Source organism: Typopeltis vanoorti, chromosome 9 (genome assembly GCF_054136105.1).
Source record: "Typopeltis vanoorti isolate ZY-2024b chromosome 9, IOZ_Tvanoo_1.0, whole genome shotgun sequence".
NCBI lineage: Eukaryota > Metazoa > Arthropoda > Arachnida > Uropygi > Thelyphonidae > Typopeltis > Typopeltis vanoorti.
Window position 1 is genome coordinate 43,526,602 of NC_143557.1, and position 20,881 is coordinate 43,547,482.

At 35.8% G+C, this 20,881-nt stretch overlaps 1 protein-coding gene across 1 annotated transcript in view; it reads left to right on the forward strand.

The window, feature by feature from the left end:
* The window catches only part of nonC (serine/threonine-protein kinase Smg1), a 1,124,353-nt gene that overhangs the window by 305,558 nt on the left and 797,914 nt on the right, over positions 1-20,881 (forward strand). The window contains exons 20-21 of the mRNA XM_090398044.1: positions 5,494-5,658; positions 17,448-17,602. Of these exons, the coding sequence (XP_090254170.1) occupies positions 5,494-5,658; positions 17,448-17,602 (320 nt within the window). The remainder of the gene's footprint in view (positions 1-5,493; positions 5,659-17,447; positions 17,603-20,881) is intronic.

A 20,881-nucleotide genomic window follows, 5' to 3' on the forward strand; every position in this document is an offset into this window, starting at 1 on the left:
TAATCATTTTTATTTATTTTATTATATATGTTTTGTAGCTGATTATAAAAATCAATATTATCCTGTTCTCTTCCTTCTTCTGGGACATATAAACCAATTATTGTTAAATAGCCTCTATCTTTTTATTCTAGCTTCTATTATTCTTTCATTCCATAATTTATAATGTTTTAACTGTTTTGAAAGGGAGTTATGAATCCAAATCATGACTCCTGCTTGTGCTCTTTGGTCTCTGTCGACTCTACTGTATATCACATTAAAATTTTCAGTTTTCATAGTTCCTTTTAATTTCTTTTTTGTTTCAGTGATTACTGCTATTTTAAAATTTCTTTCATTTAATAACTGGTCTAATTCTATTTCTTTATATGCTATTCCTCTTACATTCCAGTTTGCTATGTGTATTATATTTTGTCGTTTCCATTTTCGTTTTCCCTTTTCCATTCCAGGGTCGTTTCCCATAGATTCAATCCGATTATCTTTTTCTGTCAGCTTACAAGAGTGGTTATGTTCTCCATGTCAGGGGACTAGCCTGACGATGGAATAGTTCAGTGGTAGGGCTGCTACCTTAAGGCTTCTGAACTCGCCTTCTTCCAAATTTAAACCCATAGGAGGAATAGGGTATATTGAAGGGGAAAGGGTAGATTATAGAAGAAATATAGTAAGGTTTTATAGAGAGGACATAGTTGTAAGGCCAGAAATGAAAAGACCCCATGGCCCTCGAGTACTCTAATAGCACAAGGGTCATAAAGTAAGAAGAGTTGGCTGATAAGGCCTTATACGAAAGATTAAAGTAAGTGGGTCTTCCTCAAAGTAGAAGAAGGAGAGGATAGATCCAGCTAGGGGTCCATGGGAGTGCCACTTCCCTTACAATCAAGATGATTGCCCCTTATGGCCCTGTTGGTCCACGAGTCCTTATTCAGTATATTCGGACCACCCCACCATATATATACACACACACACACACACGCACGCGCATGTACACACACACACACATGGTGGGCTCCCCTATCCGCCACCCAGGGGACGCGCTCTCTAGGGGTTACAGGGTCCCCTGAGAGAGAACCCCTGTATATAGCATATTAAATAACTGAAAATTTAATGTTACATTATTTACATAAAATGTTACATAAAGTACTTTTTTCCTTCCAAATAATAATAAATTCAGTGACACAAGCATGATTTCTCTTTTTTCCTCCCCTTCTCACTGTTTGCTAACCTTCTGTCCCCCCCCAATCCTATACTTACGCAATCCGGCTGACATTGGCCATTGAAAATGTATTCTTCGCTATTCAAACACGTCTCATGCATTATAAGATCATTACTACAATGAAAACTAGCGGAAAAATTAAATATTTTAATATGAGTAACCACCTTTTATTGATGCACAGTGTAACTTGGACTCTATTATGTAAAAATTTTGTCCCAGATTTAAAACTTAGCAAACAGCAATGGAATTGTCAGGATATTTAAATATTCAGATGTTTAAAAAAATTTTCAGATTCAACAATGAGATAAGCCTGTGGAGCTCAGTAGAAGTGGCATTTGCACTCTACAGTGCTTGACTGCACGAAGAAAGGATTTGGTGGTTCAAATCTAGTCGCTGACAAGAGGAAATTTTTCTAAGCCTTTTTTTGGCCGGTTTCTGAGTTAGTCGATCTCTGGCATGGGCTAGAGGGTTTTTCCTCCCGGAAACTCGGGATTTTTGTCCCGTAAAATCAAGAAAATCGAGCGTCGAACCAAACTGTTATCAGACATTAAAAATATTGTGTTAGGGTTAGAGATCACGAGATGGCAGCACTAGCTTGCCGCCTTCTTCACTGCATACCGATGAATCAGGATAGCCCTGGGCCAGCTATCTCTCTGATTGGCTACCAGTGAAGATTGAACTGCCCACTCAGTCTCCAAAAGTTAGATAGGGTAAACGGCCCCACTTACTCCCTATACGGGAACAACAAAATTAGCCGATTTTTTTTTTTTTTTCAACAATGAGCTATAATTGATATTGAATGAATTTCAGTTCATTGCTTGCAGTTACATTTTGATTTGAAGTAGGTGTCTGTTCAGTACAGTGGGTTTGAAGTCCAGTGTTTTTGTGACAATAAATAAGAATAAAATAAGAAATCAACTACAAACGCCCTTGATGAATGGACTCCTTTTGACAAAAGAAAAATTGAAACATCATCAGCTACAGATTTTACTATTTCTGAAGAGTTAATTAATTTAGCAAAATCAGCTAAAAACAGATTTTACTATTTCTGAAGAGTTAATTAATTTAGCAAAATCAGCTAAAAATAATGAATAAATACTTCCAATGTTTTTCTTGTGAGTGAGAGCCCCTGTATATAGCATATTAAATAACTGAAAATTTAATGTTACATTATTTACATAAAATGTTACATAAAAATTTAGTACTTTTTTTTTTTCAGATCTAGTACCTTTTTCCCGCATGAGTTGGTACAAAATATTTTTGCTGGGTAGTCATCCTGCTCCTGACCCCATATAACAAATTTCTGCTTCTACTTTAATTCCTTCTGCTGTGCTGCATGCTGAAACAGCCCCTGTTTATGTGTTTCTAAAGGAACACAATGCACAGGCTTCAAATATAATACTTGCATATATCTGAAGCCTGTACTTGGTGACCTCCTTACTCAAAACTGATGCACAGTACTCAAGTACTACAGAATGACCAACCAGCCTCTCATGTATGGGTTGAAAAAAAATTATCAGCACTAGCCATGGTTTTTGGGAGAAGGGCATGACAATTATAAACTACTAACTAGTAACTGAGTGGGCATGTTTCCACACTCAGTTACTTAGAATTTTTTCCTATTGATTTGCATTTACCACTCTCATTGAAGTCACATCACTAAGAAGAAGTGTTTTATATATTCTTTTGCTGTTACAAGAAATGGTGTCTAATTTGCTATAAAACTTTTCATTTCTGTCATTGGCATCTGGAGTTAGTGCGGAGGCACTGATTCTGAAACCAACCTGGTGAATGAGAAAGTATATTCTCCCCATTCTGTACTCATCTTTCCCTTTTTCATCCATTAACCTAAAGTATGAAGCACATATTGACAAGTTCTTTCATTTCATGGATAACAAAAGTAGTCCATCTCTCAGATTAGTTCATCATCATCATCAACAACCATGGGTCCAATGCCCATAGGTGTCTGATGCTATCTTGATATGATTCTTCCATTGCATTCTACTTTGTGCAAGATGACTCAGTTTGTGTATAGAGGTTCCGCACCATTTGACGATGTCATCGCCACATTCTCTGTTTGGTGTTCCTCTTTTGTTCTTTCCTTCAATCATTCCAAACAGCAATGTTTTTAATTTTCTCTCTCATCATTCATTCTACATATATGGCCATATAGATGTAGTTTCCTTTTGAATGTTTTCTGGATTAGGTTTTCTTTTAGTTGTACTCGTCTGTAGATTTCCTCATTGTTCACTTTCTGTATCCAGCTTATTCTCAAGTTCTTTCTATAGCACTTCCTCTCAAATGCCAATATGCTCCTTTCAGATTCTCAGGAGTACCCAGGCCTCACATTCATAGAGCATGCTGCTAAAGATACAGGTTTCTACAATGCGCAGTTTAGTTTGCATCTTTATAGCTCGATTCTTCCATATTTTGTCCATGGCTTTTAAAATAGTTGTTGCTCTGACTGTTCTAATTTTTATCTCTTTTTTGGGGTCCAAGTCATGCGTCATGTGGCATCCAAGATATGTGAAGTGTTCCACATTTTCCAGTTGAAATCTGTCTATCGCAACTCTGTTCAGTAACTCCTGTTGTTCGAATATCATTTTTTTAGTTTTATTATGGACTAAATGTCAACTAAAAGTTGACATTTAGTCCATATCTTTTTCCTTCTGTGTATAGTGTTTGCAATGTCTGTTCCAGGCTTGCTACGTCTTCTTCAATCAGGACAATGTCATCTGCAAAGCAGAAGCAGTTCATTCTCATGCCATTTATTGAAATTCCTCCACCTTCTTCTTTAATCTCATCTAGTGTTCTTCCCAGATGTGTGATGAAGATGATTGGTGATATTGGGTCCCCTTGTCTTGTGCCTTGATTAATGGCAAACCAGTCTCACCTGCTATTCTGATTTTTGCTTGTGCTTGGCTGTTTATATCTTTCAGCAGGCAGATCAATTTATTGTCCACACCATAGGATTCCAAGACAGCCCATGTTATATTTTGGTCAATATTATCAAATGCTTTTTGGAAGTCCACGAAACAGCAGTATATCTTTTTGTTCTTTCTTCGAGCTTTTTCTGCTATTAGTCTTAGTGCGAGTATTTGTTGCACTGTACTTCGATCTTGTCGAAATCCGGCTTGCTCATCAGGAAGATGTGCCTCCATATGATCCTCCAGGTGTTCTGTTAGTATTTTCATCAGTACTTTCTCAAGATGACTCATTAATGCAATAGTTCTGTAATTGGTGCATTCTAAAGCACTGCCTTCCTTATGAAGAACAACCAAGACCGATTTTTTCCACTCTTTGGGGGCATACCCTGATCTCCATATTTCATTACATTGCTTGTGTTTTTCTTTTACAACTCATTCTCCCCCTCAGATTAGTTAGTAGCATGGTAATCTATCTGTAAGAGTCTAAACATTGCAAGTTGCAGAGTGAAAGTATTGTTTTTGACCACAGAATGGTTATTCCATGGTATTCAGAAGCTAACCAGGCAAAAATTATTTTGGGGCATGTTTTCTAGTTCCCCACCCATCTGATGTGAGCATAATGGATTGTTTCATGGTTGTTTTTAGTTATCTACTTGAAGACCGAATCACATACTCATTAGCTATGTGCTAATTTTTTGACTAGGAACTTCAGATCGTCTGTCCTGTTCCCATTTTCACTTACTTATTCCCAGAGAACATCTATAGATAATATGCAGCAATGATGGTTATCTTTCTTTGGACGATGCCTGCGAATGTCTTGTAATGTAAGAATGTTGGTACACACTGTATTCAGCATCTCAGAGATCTAATTCCACTGGCATGAAGACCAAGATCTTTGCTTGTATGTGTTCTGCTGCAGGTTTTTGCCAATCTGGCCATTCAAATATAGAATATTTTCTTCCACTCAGTCAGCTGTTGTAGTTCTTTTAGATTGTACTTGTCTGGAACCTTCCTTTGATATGGCAGCCTTGTCTGTCTGCCACCAAAGAAGCCTCTCCACTATGAAATGTAACACTTTCTAGGAGAGGCAGGGTCTTATGAGAAATATTCATTTTGTATGATAAGTGGAAAGACTTTTGTCTTGACGACTTAATATAGTTTTTCTTGATAATTTTTTAAGCTTATTGAGGTATCTTTTAAAAAATAGCATTGGGTAGACTGCAGATGTTATTATAGTTTTACAGCTGTAGTGAATTTCACTACTATCATCTACTATAATAATTTTTCAACTATATCTTCTTAAGATGTAGTATATGAAACTCATATTAATGAGATTTTCTTATTTTCTCCTTATACTTTCAGACTGTTCGAACATTTTTCCGTACTAACAAGGGAACCTGCCAGGAATGGATGACACGGGTTCGAATGGCTATTGTTGTTGTGGCACTTCGTTCTGGCCAGAAAGCTATAGCTTTAAGGCAAGGTTTTCAACTTTTACAAGAGATGAAAGATTCTGGAAACTTGCAAGTAAGTAGTTGTGGTTACATAAAAATTTTATTGATTAAAAAAAGTATTTTATTCATTAATATGCAATGGGTCACAAAAATGTATGGGTTAAATTTCTCAAATTCATGTGTGAGAGATATTAGGCTCCTATATGAACTGTGGTATGAAAATACTGCATTCTTAAAAATGCATGGAACCAAGGGACGTGAATCATATAAGTTTTTTGTTCATTAATACATATGAGTCCCAATAATGTATGGGTTCATGTTCTCAAATCCAGATGTTTGAAATCCAGAAATATTATAAATAAACTGTGCTTTATAATTACTGTGTTTTTAAAATTGCATGGAACCAAAGGCAGTGAATCATACTGCCATAGCACCTAGTCTTCCTTAATTGTTCCCTACCAGGCAGTCTTTGAGATTTTTCAATCTGTTCTTCAGTATCATCACTGCATATATACATTTCAAGAAATATACAAGATGTACTGTGATAAATTCATGTAATTAAATTTGTGTAACTAGTGTCTTCTCCACAGTTAAGATTTTTGCATGTAGCAGAAGAAGAGGATATCACTGAGTATTCACTTTATGTATTGCTTGTCAAATGTATTTTGTCCAAAAGCCAATCCTTGAAATCCCAAGCAGTCTGGATTATGGACTTGACTAGATTTTAGTCTTATTAAAACTATTTCTTTAATAGGAATGTTATATAATGTAGCAAAATAAGTAGTATAAGAAATATACTCTCAATGAACAATACATTGCTGATACCTACCTAATAGCATGTTGGTCCTCCTCTTGCACAAATAACACCTTGTACTCTCCAATGCATCAACTCCATCAGATGCCAGAGGGTTGTTGCTGGAGGTAATTCCAGCCATGCATGTTGCAGCATTTTCCACACTAGCTCCTTGATGTTGGTCTGGATATGTGGATCTGATGTCTCACTTAGCATCCCAGAGAGATTCAATCGAATTTAAATCCAGGGATCTTGGGACCACTGAGTGGTTGCGACCCAGTGGGGGCAGCGCATTGTCCTGCTGAAACAGATCATCGGTTGCAGGATGCCAAAGGCCATGAAAGAGTGGAGGTGATCAGCCAGTACATTCTGGTGGCTCACAGTTTTTAAGGCAAACACGCTAAGGGACCTATGAGAAGGCTCCCTAAATCATCACAGAGCCACAACCACCCACCTCCTTGAACAGAACCAACCTGGCACGGCGGGGTCATGGCTTCATATAAAGAGGCAAAATGGTTTCTTTATCCTTACATATCTATGTTCGTTTTAACATTGCAATTATCCTCTGAGTAGTATATGCAATTTTTGCAGTGTGTCCTTTGAACTTCAGTTTTGTACCATAATTTCAAGATCCCTATCCTCATCAGTTTCTTGTAATACTGTTGTATTACAAGAAATGTTAACTAGAATATGCTGTTGGGAATTTCATCATGCTGATGTGCATAACTTCTCATTTATTAACATTGAATTGATAGCCATTATCATTTGTCCAATGTTCCAGTTTATTCAAATCTTTCTGTAAGCACTGTATATCAGTAGCATCCCTGATTGTTATGCTTATCTTTGCATCATCTGCAAACAATTGAACATCTCCTGTCAGGTCCTTTCCAATGTTATTAATGTATAGATTGAACAACATTGTTTCAAGGACTGTTCCCTGGGAAACAACACTGGTCACCTTAAATCTGATAGATTTGCCTGCTATATATCCATTCAGCCACCCACTTATCTAAGTCAGTAGCTTATATTCCAATCCTACATTCTACTAATTATGTAACAGCCTTTCATGTGATACCCTATCAAATGTTTTTGCAAAGTCCAACAGTTTCATAGTGTATCCAATCCCTTTATTCAACTCACCAGTAACATTATTATAGAATATGAGCAGATTGCTAAAAAATAATTTCCCTTTAGTAAACTCATGTTGTTCCTTGCAAAGTATGTCTTGTTTGCCCACCCATTTCTGTATGCGAGATCTTACCAACTTCACTAAAATCTTTACCACTACCACTCCAGAGATGCTGATAGATTAATAGTTATACATCGGTGTTTGCAACATCAACTGTCATACATTGTTTCCACTCCTGTGGGTTCTTTCCTATCATTTGAATATTGCTTTAGCACATATGCTGACAATCCATCTATACCTATTGCCAAATTTTTATCCAGGTTCTGTAACAGCTGTTGAACGTTAATTCTATTCACCTCTATCTCTTCATCCAGTATAGTTGGTAGCATTGTGCACAATGTTACATACACTGGATTGATAGATCTTAGTGAAGTGAACATTCATTATTTGAATGTTCCCTAACACAAGGGTACCATCTGCATTCATTAATGTTATTCTTTTACATTGATTTTTTTTTCTAATTGCAGCATATTGATAAAATTCTCTTGGGTTGCTTTTAACTTGCATGGCCAATTTCCTTTCATTCTCTGATTTAGCTTATCATACTTGTAACTTTTCGGGCCTGTAACTCCTCTCACTCTCATTCTCACAATATTCCTTCCACATCATCTTCTTTTTATGAATCTCTTGTTTAATAAGACTGCACATCCATTTCACTCCCACCTTATTTGTTTTCTGAACTTTAGGCCACAATTTGCCATAATTTTCAGCTTTGTAATTCAGCATTCAATAACCTGTCCTAATTGGACCATGTATATGGTTAGCTACATCCCAGTACAGCATGGCATGAACGCTGTCACCAACTGGTGGCGAAACATTCACATTCTTAACTGAGACACCTTTTGATGCTATGATGAAATCTTTCAATTTTTGACCGTGAGTTACTCTTTCACGTGCTGCTTAAGAAAGTTGTCTCGCATACATGCATCATGAGACTTCTCTTCTACCCAATCAGTGTTTGGATAATTGAAGTCACCCATAATAATTAATCACCTAGTACATCATGGTAATTTGACAATGCATTTAATCAATGGGTTTGAAACAGAACTTCTCATTTCCTAAATTTGTTTTATTGACTTTTGTTTCTGCACTTCTACATCACTTCTTCATATATTTTGCTTAAAATGCTTTTAAAAATATAATCACTCAGCTACTGCAAGAATCCTTGCAGTATTATTGAATAGGCTACGAAATAGGAAGAAATTTAATTTGGTATTTCAGACCTTTTATATGTGAGTTCACTTAGGAATTACATTTTAACACATTCATTGTTTCATTGGCTGATAAAGGCTGGATATTCTTGTAGTCACAGGTCTTTTATAAATGATTATGTTCAAATTTGAACTCGATTGTGTTGTGAAGATTTATATTAGTTGTAATTATAAAGATCCCTTCCCCAACATTTGTTTCATCATTGCGGTTATCCTCTATTTGCAATCTTTGCTATGCCCTAAACTTCAAAGTTCTATTTATTTAAACTCCAAGATACCTAGCCTGATGCATTTCTTCTCACATAATCCTACTGGTTTAATATGCCATCGTATATTGCATTACACCATTATTGCATCGTGTATTGCATCTCAGTTGCATTCCTAAGTATCCAGCTCTTTGTCTGTTGGGAAATTCTTCTCAATATCATCATTAATATAAAGATTAAAAAACAGTGGACAAGTACAGGTCCTTTTGATTACACGCTTGTCACCTTAAATCTTTCGAAATCATGCATCCCTGCACCACTGACAGATATGTCAGTGGTGCAGGGGAGCATGATTCCAAAAGATATGTTGGTGCATGGGAGCACAGATTGACATATCTGTCAATCAGCCATCTTCTTATTTTAGGTAATAGTTCATAATCTTCCCATATATTCTGCAATTTATTCAGTAGTCTTTGATGCTGTATCCTGTTAAAAGCTTTAGCAAAGTTCAAAAGTTCTTAATATTGTGATCATAGTTTTCTGACCTAACTGGACTAATCATCTGTTGGAACATACTTCCTGGTTTTGAATCTGCCATCTTGATGTAAAGTTGTTCTTAATAAAATCAATTAATTGTTAGTTGATTACTAATCAAAATATAGGGAAATTTATGTTTATACTGTGCCACCCTATATTTAGAATAGCCTATGCAGAATAGTAAAATCAATCTTGAATTAATTTAGCAGTCTCATTAATCACATAGGCTGAATTTAATATTTTACACTTAAGGCTCCTGCAAGATCCGAACTTTTTATGAACGGTGCAATGAAAAAGAATCAGGCACATACAATATTGAAATCAATAAAACAAAACATTTAATACAAGGTTATATGACAGGTACATAAAATTATAACTCTCAAAATAAGATAATACAAAAGACTTAATTCTTCCGGTCAAAATATTCACATAGAATCAAACATCATGTCTTCAGACACTAAATTCATAGTTCTCCTAATAATAAAAACTGTTCTTACATTTCAGAACTTCAGAATTTCTTAGTAAACAAATTTACTGGTATTACTTAGCTGCACTCTATAATTTAACACTCAGTCAGCAAGCACATCATCATCATCTAACGCCTTTTTATTCCTGTATATGGGGAGTAGGCGAGGCCATTTAGCCTTATCTAACTTTTGGAGACTGAGTGGGCAGTTCAATCTCCACTGGTACCAATCAGAGATAGATGGCCCAAGGCTATCACTAATTAAGCGGTACGCAGTGAAGAGAGATGGCTCAAATGTGCCGCCATCTCGTGTTCCCTAACCCTAACACAATATATTTTAATGTCTGAAATAATGTGGGTTCTACGGTCGATTTTCTTGAGTTTACGGGACGAAAAACCCACTTGCCTGTGCCAGAGATCGACTAATTCGGGAACCGGTCGAAAAAAGGCTTAGAAAAATTTCCTCTAGTCACCGACTAGACTCGAAACCAAGTCTTCCTTCGTGCGGCCAAGCGCCGTGGTGTGTAAACGCCACATCCACTGAGCTACACAGGCTCTCAGCAAGCACTTATTAAATTATTAATGGCGGCAGCTATTACTTCAAGGGGAAATACTTTCAAGTTTCAAACTTTGGCTAAACTCAGCGAAACGGCACTGTAAATGTTAGGATATTAGAGATGGAGCTATCACCTTAAATCTTCACGCTGAAATAGAATAAAGTAGGACTGTTCTTACCGGGATTAATCCTTAGCACATCAGATTCAATGTGAACACATATCAAAACTTTATTCACTTATTACTCTGATGCATCACTATTTAAAAGAATTCTTCATGGAGATAACTGAATTAATATTTATCGGGCTACTCAAATCTTAACGGACTTGCTATAAGGCAGAATAATTGTTCCATGTTTACTACTGCATAAAAAATTGAGCTTTGCATAATCCTTCTTCAAAGCGATATAGGAATACGTAGTAATTCTAGAACTTAATGAAATTATTCTGGATATCCTATTAATCATCTGGTCTCTTGTTAATCCTATCAAGGCACTAAAATTCCTATTACTGCCACCGCTGATCTCACTCTCAGCCGCCTATAAGTTTTCTCCTCGTCTCCGTAGCATTCTGAACGTTCCTGCCCCTGAATGTCCTGCCCTTGAGTCTCCTTGTTTACTTTCACCTTCCCTTTTATATACCTTCCTTCTTCCTGCCTAAACTTGTTCACTCATCCAACTCATATTAATTCCTTCCAATTACCGCAGCTCATGCCCCAAGCTCGCGCATTCTATTTTATTTCTGTCTCCATGACGATCAAAACAAAACGTAAACATAAGCATTATATAAGACTATACCTTTACACTCAGTAATGAAAAATAATAACAAAAAATATTATAGTTACTTAATTTTTTCTTCACTTTCATTTACAAATATAATAAATAAAACCTATGTTACAGTTCACATAAGGCACATAAAAGTTACTTACATAGAATATTTTATAATATTACTGAAGGAATATAGCAATAAAACATATGGTATTTTCTACAGAGTCCTTTCATTAACATAACATATATTAAAATTATATAATTAAATAATTTCTGATAAAATTCAAGGAAAATACATGAATAATAAATATTAAGCAAGAGACTAACAAATAATATATAAACATATCTTGCTTAGGATATAGCAGATTATGTTAAATGTGAAAGAAGAATAAAACATACAAAACAATTTCATTCACAGTTTAACACATCTAAGATCATTAGCTGTATATGCTACCTCCTGTCCTTTATCTTTATACTGAGTGCCACTTAGCTTGTTCTGAGAACCAAGCCTTACTAATGCTTATTGTCTGAGGCCACCATATATCACTTGCATATGTGTACAGATATAATAAGTTACCTCCAGACTTTTTTATATTTTCACCACTCTAATCTTTATGACTCAGTTGGACAACTTTTAATACTCATAATTTCAGATCTTCCACAACCAATGTTCTCAGTGCCATTCTCAAATAGGATGAAGATAATGTAGTGTTTTTCATTAGTATCAAAGCACTATACTGTCTTACTATCCAGATGAAAGATCTTATGTTATACTCCTCTCTTAGTTTTGATGATGTTCTTAATCTCCATCAAAATCAGTTTTCTCTTTTTTTGGGTTGGCTTTGACTTCAAGCCTATCAAGGAATATCATTTTGTTTTTGCACATAGCGACAGTGACTTGGGTGAGGGAGAATTCATGAATGTGCAGATAAAATACCAAGATCAGCATCCAGTATCGAAAGTTCATAATTTGAGCTCTTATAAATAATCTGATATTATTTAACAAGGCAGGCATACTGAATTTGTTCATCAGTGGAACTTACAAGTCATTACAGCCCACAATCTACGAACTAATATTAATTTTTTTTTGGGATAAAGTGACCTTATTAGGATTTCGAGGCCTAGTGAATATATACTGCTTGGAAAGAAGTCAACAGACACCCCATATGCAAAGTGCATGGTGACATTTAACAAGTCACAAGTTTATAGTCATTATAAATTGCAGGAATATGATGCTACCAAGTCAGTGCAACTGTGACCAGATTAAATGGCTGCTAGAAGGGAACTGATGGAGTTTGATTGAGCATTCTAATAGGATGCCATCTTGCAGGCTTATCTGTTTGGCAAATTATTCACAAATGGGCCATCCCAGGTCAACAATCAGTGATACCATACTGAGATGGAAGAGCAGGAAGTCGCAAGTGTCAGCTGCAGTGGATGACCCACCACATTCACGAAACCTGACTGTAGGGTGCTATGAAGGATATATGTAAAAACCACCATTTGTCAGTTGATGCATGTATGCAGAGTTCTGGACATAGACTGGAACATGAATCTGCACAAAAACATTCAGAAAGGTCACAATATGAGTTTCCGTGATGGGATCCATGTTACCTGAACCAACATGCAACATCATCTTGGAAGGCTGTGTTATGTAGCAATGAATCACTCTATACCCTCTACCGAGATGGACGGGTATGGATGTGACAGATATCCATTGAACGTCTCTTACCAGAGTTGCTAACCCCTACTATGAAATTTGGAGCTGGCAGTGTGATGGTATGGTCCTGTATTTCATGGTTTGACATTGCACTTTTGTTTATGGTGCCACAAACATTGAATTCCAAGAGGTATCCAAATATTTTGGGCAATGCAGGGCTTCCTATTTTGTGGCATTTCTACAGAATTGACTATTCTCTCTTTCAGCAAGACAGTGCACTGTGTCATATAATTGCATACCTTAACTGTGTGGTTAGTGGGCATGAATGTCACCACACTTAACTGGCCCCTCACAGAGCCCTGATCTCAACCCTATTGAACATCCATCAGATGAACTGGAGAATTCAATGAAGTCAAGGATGTCCATTCCACAACAGTCTAGGACCTCATTACATACTTACTGAAAGAACAGTCTAAAATTCCCATTGATCGTTATCATATACTTGCGGAAAGTATGCCATGCAGGATTGCTGCAGTTATCACCACAGTCCTACTTTGTATTAAGCTGGGTGCAATGGTTGTTTGTTCCTCACACTGTGGTGTCCATTGGGTTCTTTCCTCATGGTGTATTTTGTTTGTAAATATCATGTGTTTCAGCTTTTACTGTTTTGTGGGGTAAAAATACCCAGTTTCTTAGAGTAAGAAATCTGGACACTGTTGTATGAGACCTGAGTTGAAAAGTCATTGTAAATGATATATGTTCCTGAGACAGGATTCAAAACTAAGTCTTCCAACCAAAACACAATACTGACACTGAATGTGTGCTATGGAACTCTTCAAGAACTTTTACCAGTGAATATTGCTGTTTAAATGAAATAATAACTTATGTAATATTATACAGTGCAACATTTTCAACCAACTGCAACTATATCTAACACTATTGCAATCAACTAGTATAGAATAATAATTAAAGAACAAGGAAGTGCATGAGAATGGTTTGATCTCTAACACTACACTACACCACACACACAATTATGGGCTTCTGATCCCTTTACTGGTTCAGATTGGCTGTTTGGAATAATTGAATGTTGCGATGAAGGTTGACTGTTTAATTATCAAAATAGCAATTAAGTTTCCAGACTTCTTGGATGTTAAGTAGTATGATGATCCATAATTGGCAAGCATGCAAATTACAGGCACCTACATCTTTGAATTTTTTTACTTTCAGTTGGAGCTTTCAGCGGGTCACATATTAAGTGCTCAAGTGTCATGTAACTTACTTTGTGTGTGTTAAGAAAAGTGATATATTATATCAATTTTCATAATATATCGATTTTTGATATATTATGAAAGTTGAAAAACGGGGAGTAATTCATAGGATTTCTTCCTGAAACTGGGAAATGTCATTAAGGTTGAAACAATTGTTATTCAGATTAGATTAATGAACGAGTGGATTCGGACTTTTTTATATTATTATTGTATTATTACTATTATTATTACATGGGCACCTCCATTGAGTGTGAAGACCCATTGCGGGAGACCCAATCTATCCACACAATCTCCTTAAACCCATTAACAGACAAAGCACTCACAACTGACTCATAACCCATTCCACTCATTCACAACTCTCCAAGCAAATAATCTAGTCCTTACACCACTACTAACCACACCTTTATTCAACTTCCAGGGTTGACCCCTTCTTTTGGTCCCTCTGGTCAAGTGCTGAAACATTTCCCCTGCATCTATCCTATAAAACCTTTTAAGCAACTTAAATGTTTCTATTTTATCCGCTCGTTTTTATCCTATCAACCAACTTCTGCAATCCACACACCTTCAATCTATCCTCATAGGGAACATTCCACAGGCCACTCACTGTCTTGGTTACTTGCCTCTGAATCCTCTCCACTGCTTCCTCATCCCCAAGAAACCCAGGGGACCAGACTTGAGCACATTAATCTAGATATGAGCTTATCAAAGCCTCATAAAGAGAAATAACAACTTCCTTATCTCTACTCTTGTTAATATGTTCTTTAATAGCCAAGTAATCTTATGGGCTACCTTAGCAACCTTAGGAATATGCCCTCTAAACTTTAACTCTCTGTTTACACCACCCCTAAATCTCTAGCTTCATCTATTTTCTGGAGTACAGTGCAATCAATGTGATACATGGCTTGTAATCTATTTATCATCTGTACTGACAAGCCTATGTAAATCATCCTGCAAGCTCTCCATGCCTTGATTAACTATTACTCTACATAATTTTGCATCATCAACAAACAACTGAACATATAATTTCAGGTTATTTCCTATATCATTTATGTACAAATTAAACAGTAATGATCCCAGGACTGAACCTTGTGCCACACCACTAGTCACCTGTTTTCGCCTCATTTCTGCCCTCTATAGACCACTTTTTGATATCTGTCCAGCAGCCACCCTCTTATCCACTTAACCAATGTCATATTGATCCTCATTTGTTGTAATTTGCATAATAGAGTTTCATCTTGTATTCTGTAAAACGCTTTTGCAAAATCCGCAAAATCATTGTGTAGCTGTTTCCTTTATCTCCAAATCAGCTGTTACTCTATTATAAAAAGTTAGTAAATTAATAAGGCATGACTGACCCTTCTCTAAGCCATGTTGAACCTCATAAAGTATTATGTTTTTATCTACCCATTCTTGAATTCTCTTTTTTACTAATTTTTCTAGTAATTTTGCCACCACACCTAAGATATTGATTGGCCTATAATTTGCAACTGTAGTCTTAGAACTTCCCTTATGCAAAGAAATAATTTTGCCCTCTTTCCACTCCCTTGGAACTCTACCAGAGCTGAGACTTAAATTAAACAGCTTAGTCAAAGGCATTGCCAGTTCTCTTGCACATTCTTGCAAAATCCTAGCTGATATCCCATATAATCCCACAGCTGTATTTACATTGAGATTCTGCAGTATCGTAAGAACCTCCAATTCATCCACCTCTGTTCCCAGATTAGTGTCTGTCACATAGGTTAAAGCAGTAACCTCACTAGGAAGATATATGCTTGCAAAGTGGTCACTCAGTAACTCAACTATTTTATCCATTCTGTCTCCTCCTGACCATCATCACTCATTAAGGTTAATCTTCCATAGTCATTCTTCCTCTTACTTGCCACACAACAAAAGAACTCTTTGGGATTTCCTTTGGCCTGCTTGGCTAAATTCTTTTCACAATCTGATTTTGCCTTCATCGCCATGCTGGTCACATTTCTTGCCTGAGCCTTGTACTGTTCATGAGTTTGCTGGTCACCTTTCTCTTTATATACCTTCCACAGCATTTTCTTCTTCTGCAGCTTGTGCTTAATGATATTACTCATCCACCTAACTCCCATCCAATTAACCCTCCTTACCTGAGGTATACAATTTAATACTGCTTCCTCCAGATGACCCTTAACTATATCCCATGCATCACTGACATCCTTACCCTGCCGTATTTTATGCCATGGTACAGATTTAAGCTTTTTTTTTTTTTTTTTTTTTTTTTTACATACTCCAGAAATCCTGCTCTAGAGAGCAAATATGGAACTTATTCAGTCACTTCAGGCCTTCAGTGAGTAGGGTGGTGGTCTCACACTGGGTGATGAAATTCATCTTCCACTTAAATACAGTCACAAACATCCCATGTCCATGGCAGGATTCAAAAACCTGCAACCTGTTGGTTGGAGAGTGGTTATGCTAACAAATAAGCCAACCAGGCCGACACTGATTTGTCTGGGTCTTAGTCAGATTTGTCTTAGATAATTTTCATACTCTTCTAAGGGTGCATTTGTTGGTGAAAGATCACATAAGCATGGTATGAAGGAAGAAATTGGCCAGTTTAAAATTCATCTGCTACCTAAGGCTATTTGAAACATCCATGCCTGCAGTAGGATTTGACCACACAGACTATTGGCTGGAGAAGAGATATAGTTTTATTTCAATAGAGAGAATGCCAATATCATTAATTGCACAATATCAACTAATATGATGGTCTGGAGGAAAATCCTTTGTTAGTAACTGTGAGGCATTGCAGAAAAATGATAAAAGGAAACGGCATCTAAGCTAATTAGAATGTCTTCAGGAAATAAAACTGAATATTGTTTGTGGGCACTATATTTTTGAAAAATTACTTTAAGATTTCATATTTCAAGTTGAGTAAGTTGGCATGGGAGGCCTAATGCCCAGATTGCTCTTTCAAAAAAAAAAAAAAAAAAAGTTGCATATTACATAAATAATTGAAAGGTTTTCTTAAAATATATTTGAAAATACATATGTTTTGCAAAGATCACTTAAGTGTTTTCTGTTCTTGCATATATAGTATCCACATTGTATTATTATTATTATCATCACCCCCTCCCTCCCCCAAATCATTTTTGCCTCTGTCGATTCCTGAAAAATTACCAATAAATATGTCTGCTGTTCTTCTGTGGTAAGAAAGTTTTCATTATTTATCTTTCTTTATTAGGGAATGGAATTTGAGCAGGTTTTAGTATATGTTGTTGAGGCCTTAATTGGGCTTCACTGTCCAGAGGCAATTCTTGGCCTATATACCTGGTGCAAAGAAAATGTTGGTCGAAAGTTTACTTGGGTAAAAGCTGCAGTGGATCAAGCTGCTGGCAGGTAGGAAAAAAATATATAAATTATTTCATTAAACTTAAGCATTATTATTAAATAATTTATTTATGAGATTTGTGCCTGTAAGGATTTTCAGGCCTATAGTTTTAGACTCTGCTTTGTTGCACACAGTTAAGATATTAACTTGTAAGTGCATTTATTTGCTGCCTTTTTATTCATTTTTTCAAAAGAGTATAATCATCGCAATGCAAAAGGTTTGCTTTATAATTGCTTAATTGATAGAAATAGGAAATTATAAAATCAAACTTTTACATTACAATGATTATGAAATTTTGAGAAAATTAATATGAAAGTAGAAAATAAATGTACTTACAATTAATATCTTAACTGTGTGTAGCAAAAGATAGTTGATAAGAATCAAACATCATATCAAAAACGCTTTCTGAAAATTTCCAGAAAGCACTTTTGAGTAATTGGCAAACTGATACAGAAAAGATAATTGAAACCTATTATCTAATTAAATAATATTATCTAATTAAAGACATAATTAAATAATGACCATTGTATTTAGATAAGAAAAAATAGGCATCATAAGGCATGTCTATTAAGTTCATTGGTCAACAAAAAACAAAATAATCATATACTCTCTTTTATTTTTATGGAAGAAAATATAAATTGATGTATTTCCACGACTCATTTGGAATCAGGTTAAATCAGGAAGTGGAGAAGGCTCTTGTTCAATGCACACATGCATAACTAGAATTTATAGTATGACATGTAATTCAGTTCTCTGCTTCATAGTAATAACTGTCATAGTAATTTCTTGTACCACCCATAAGACCACAACTGTAAATTGGAGATTTAGTTATTTGGAAAAAAAATCTATTGGCACTTAAGCATATTACTTTCTTCAGATCTGTCAGTCATATGCAAATATGTCATATCTGATTATTGCAGGTTAAAATATAATTACCTATACCGTATAGAATTTAAACATATCAAACATATTATAGAATTTCTGTTTATTATTGGTTACTTGGGCATCATGAAAGCAGCTACATTCACGTCTTCAACCTTGGCCAGAAGATAACTCCCATCCTATTACTCACATTCAGTTGCTGTTTATAAGCTCTCTATCACAAATCTCTGCTTCATAGTAATAACTGTCATAGTAATTTCTTGCACCACCCATAAGACCACAACTGTAAATTGGAGATTTATTTATTTGGAAAAAAATCTATTGGCACTTAAGCATATTACTTTCTTAAGATGTGTCAGTCATATGCAAATATGTCATATCTGATTATTGCAGGTTAAAATATAATTACCTATACCATATAGAATATATTTGATTTAAACATATATTTGATTTTTACAATATATTTGATTTAAACATATCAAATATATTGTAGAATTTCTGTTTATTATTGGTTACTTGGGTATCATGAAAGCGTCTACATTCACGTCTTCAACCTCGACCAGATAACTCCCATCCTATTACTCACATTCAGTTGCCATTTATAAGCTCTCTATCACCAAAACTGGCAAAAATGATGAAGAAATTTAACATAAAGACTTACTTGACCACCCTACCAAAGCTTTGTTTTTTTCCTGAGTCAACCCAAACAAAAACACAACCAACTTCAATTTCCTGGGGTATACAAAATCACTGCGAGTGCAGTAAACCTTATTATGGACAAACCAATACTCACTATGCCTGGAAGAACATAAATGTGATATCTCTTATAAGAGAACCCATGCAAGCGCCCTTTCATCCGCTAACTCCAATTTAGAAGAACACCAACATCAGATAGACTGGAATCTTACATTCGCCATCCATGAATGCAGTGACGAACTTGAGAGAGGCATCCTTGAATCAAAAGAGATAGTCCCGGACCAATCACATGAATAATAATTTAAGCTACAACCTGCCAGACTCTCACAGCTCAACAATTCAGTTCTGGTGCTCTCGAGTCAGTGGTCACTCATGCTAGACCTACCACACAGACGCCAGTTTCAAATTTGACTGTTGCGATTTCCAATTTGTTTATCTGAGAAGTCCATGTTATTTAACTTGTTATAAGTTTTTCCAGTTTTTTATAATTATTTAAACACCTGAAGAAGTCGGTGTTCCGACGAAACTAGTCGTGTTTATTAAAGTTTTTCCTTCCTTTCTCGGTTTTTTAATCAGTATATTATTATTTTTAAAATGTCTACAAGCCAAATAAATAGAAACTACAATATATATATATATGTATATATGAAAAACCTTTAATGACTACTACCGAGAGATAAAAAGATGACATGATATATTTGAAAAGATACTGCTAGTTTCGTTGAATTGATCAACATCTTCAGGTATCACAATCAAAGAAGTATATAAAGAATTACAGAGACTTAAAATTGTAATAACAGAACAAGTAAAAAAAGACAGTAGCGTGTTTGAAAACAAAATGCGAGCTTGAGTTCCAAACAAACGTATACTACACGCTGTCGCAAGTGCGCCAGTACTGAACAGAGGCAACGTGTGCATCAGAGAGAGATTAAAACTCAGGCTGTTGTTGATGTGAGAAGAATCTAGAGAAATTTCCCTAGATTCGACAATCTTTCTCTCGAGTTCATCATAGCACACATGGATGTTAGAAGTGCGAGTCCAGTTCACAATATGTTTGTGGCCTTCGTCTGAGTTAGCTGAAAAGAGAATGTGGTTAGAGAGAGCGCTAGCTCTAGTCCTGTTATGTGAGATGTCTTGACGATGTTCTTCCAAACGTAGAAGGATGGATTTAGCAGTCTAGCCATAATATGGCTTTCCACAATCACATAAAATCTACGTTTGGAAGAACATCGTCGAGACATCTCATATAACAGGACTAGAGCTAGCGCTCTCTCTAGCCACGTTCTCTTTTCAGCTAACTCAGATGAAGGCCACCAACATATTGTGAACTGGACTCAAACTTATAACATCCATGTGTGTTATGATGAACTTGAAAGAAAGATTGTCAAATCTAGGGAAATTTCTCTAGATTCTTCTCATATCAACAACAACCTGAGTTTTAATCTCTCTCTGATGCACACGTTGCCTCTGTTCAGTACTGGCGCACTTGCGGCAGTGCGTAATATACGTTTGTTTGGATCTCAAGCTTGCATTTTGTTTTCAAACACACTACTGTCTTTTTGTACTTGTTCTGTTATTACAATTTTAAGTCTCTGTAATTCTTTATATACTTCTTTGATTGTGATATCTGAAGATGTTGATCAATTCAACGAAACTAGTAAACGAGTAGTATCTTTTCAAATATATCATGTCATCTTTTTATCTCTTGG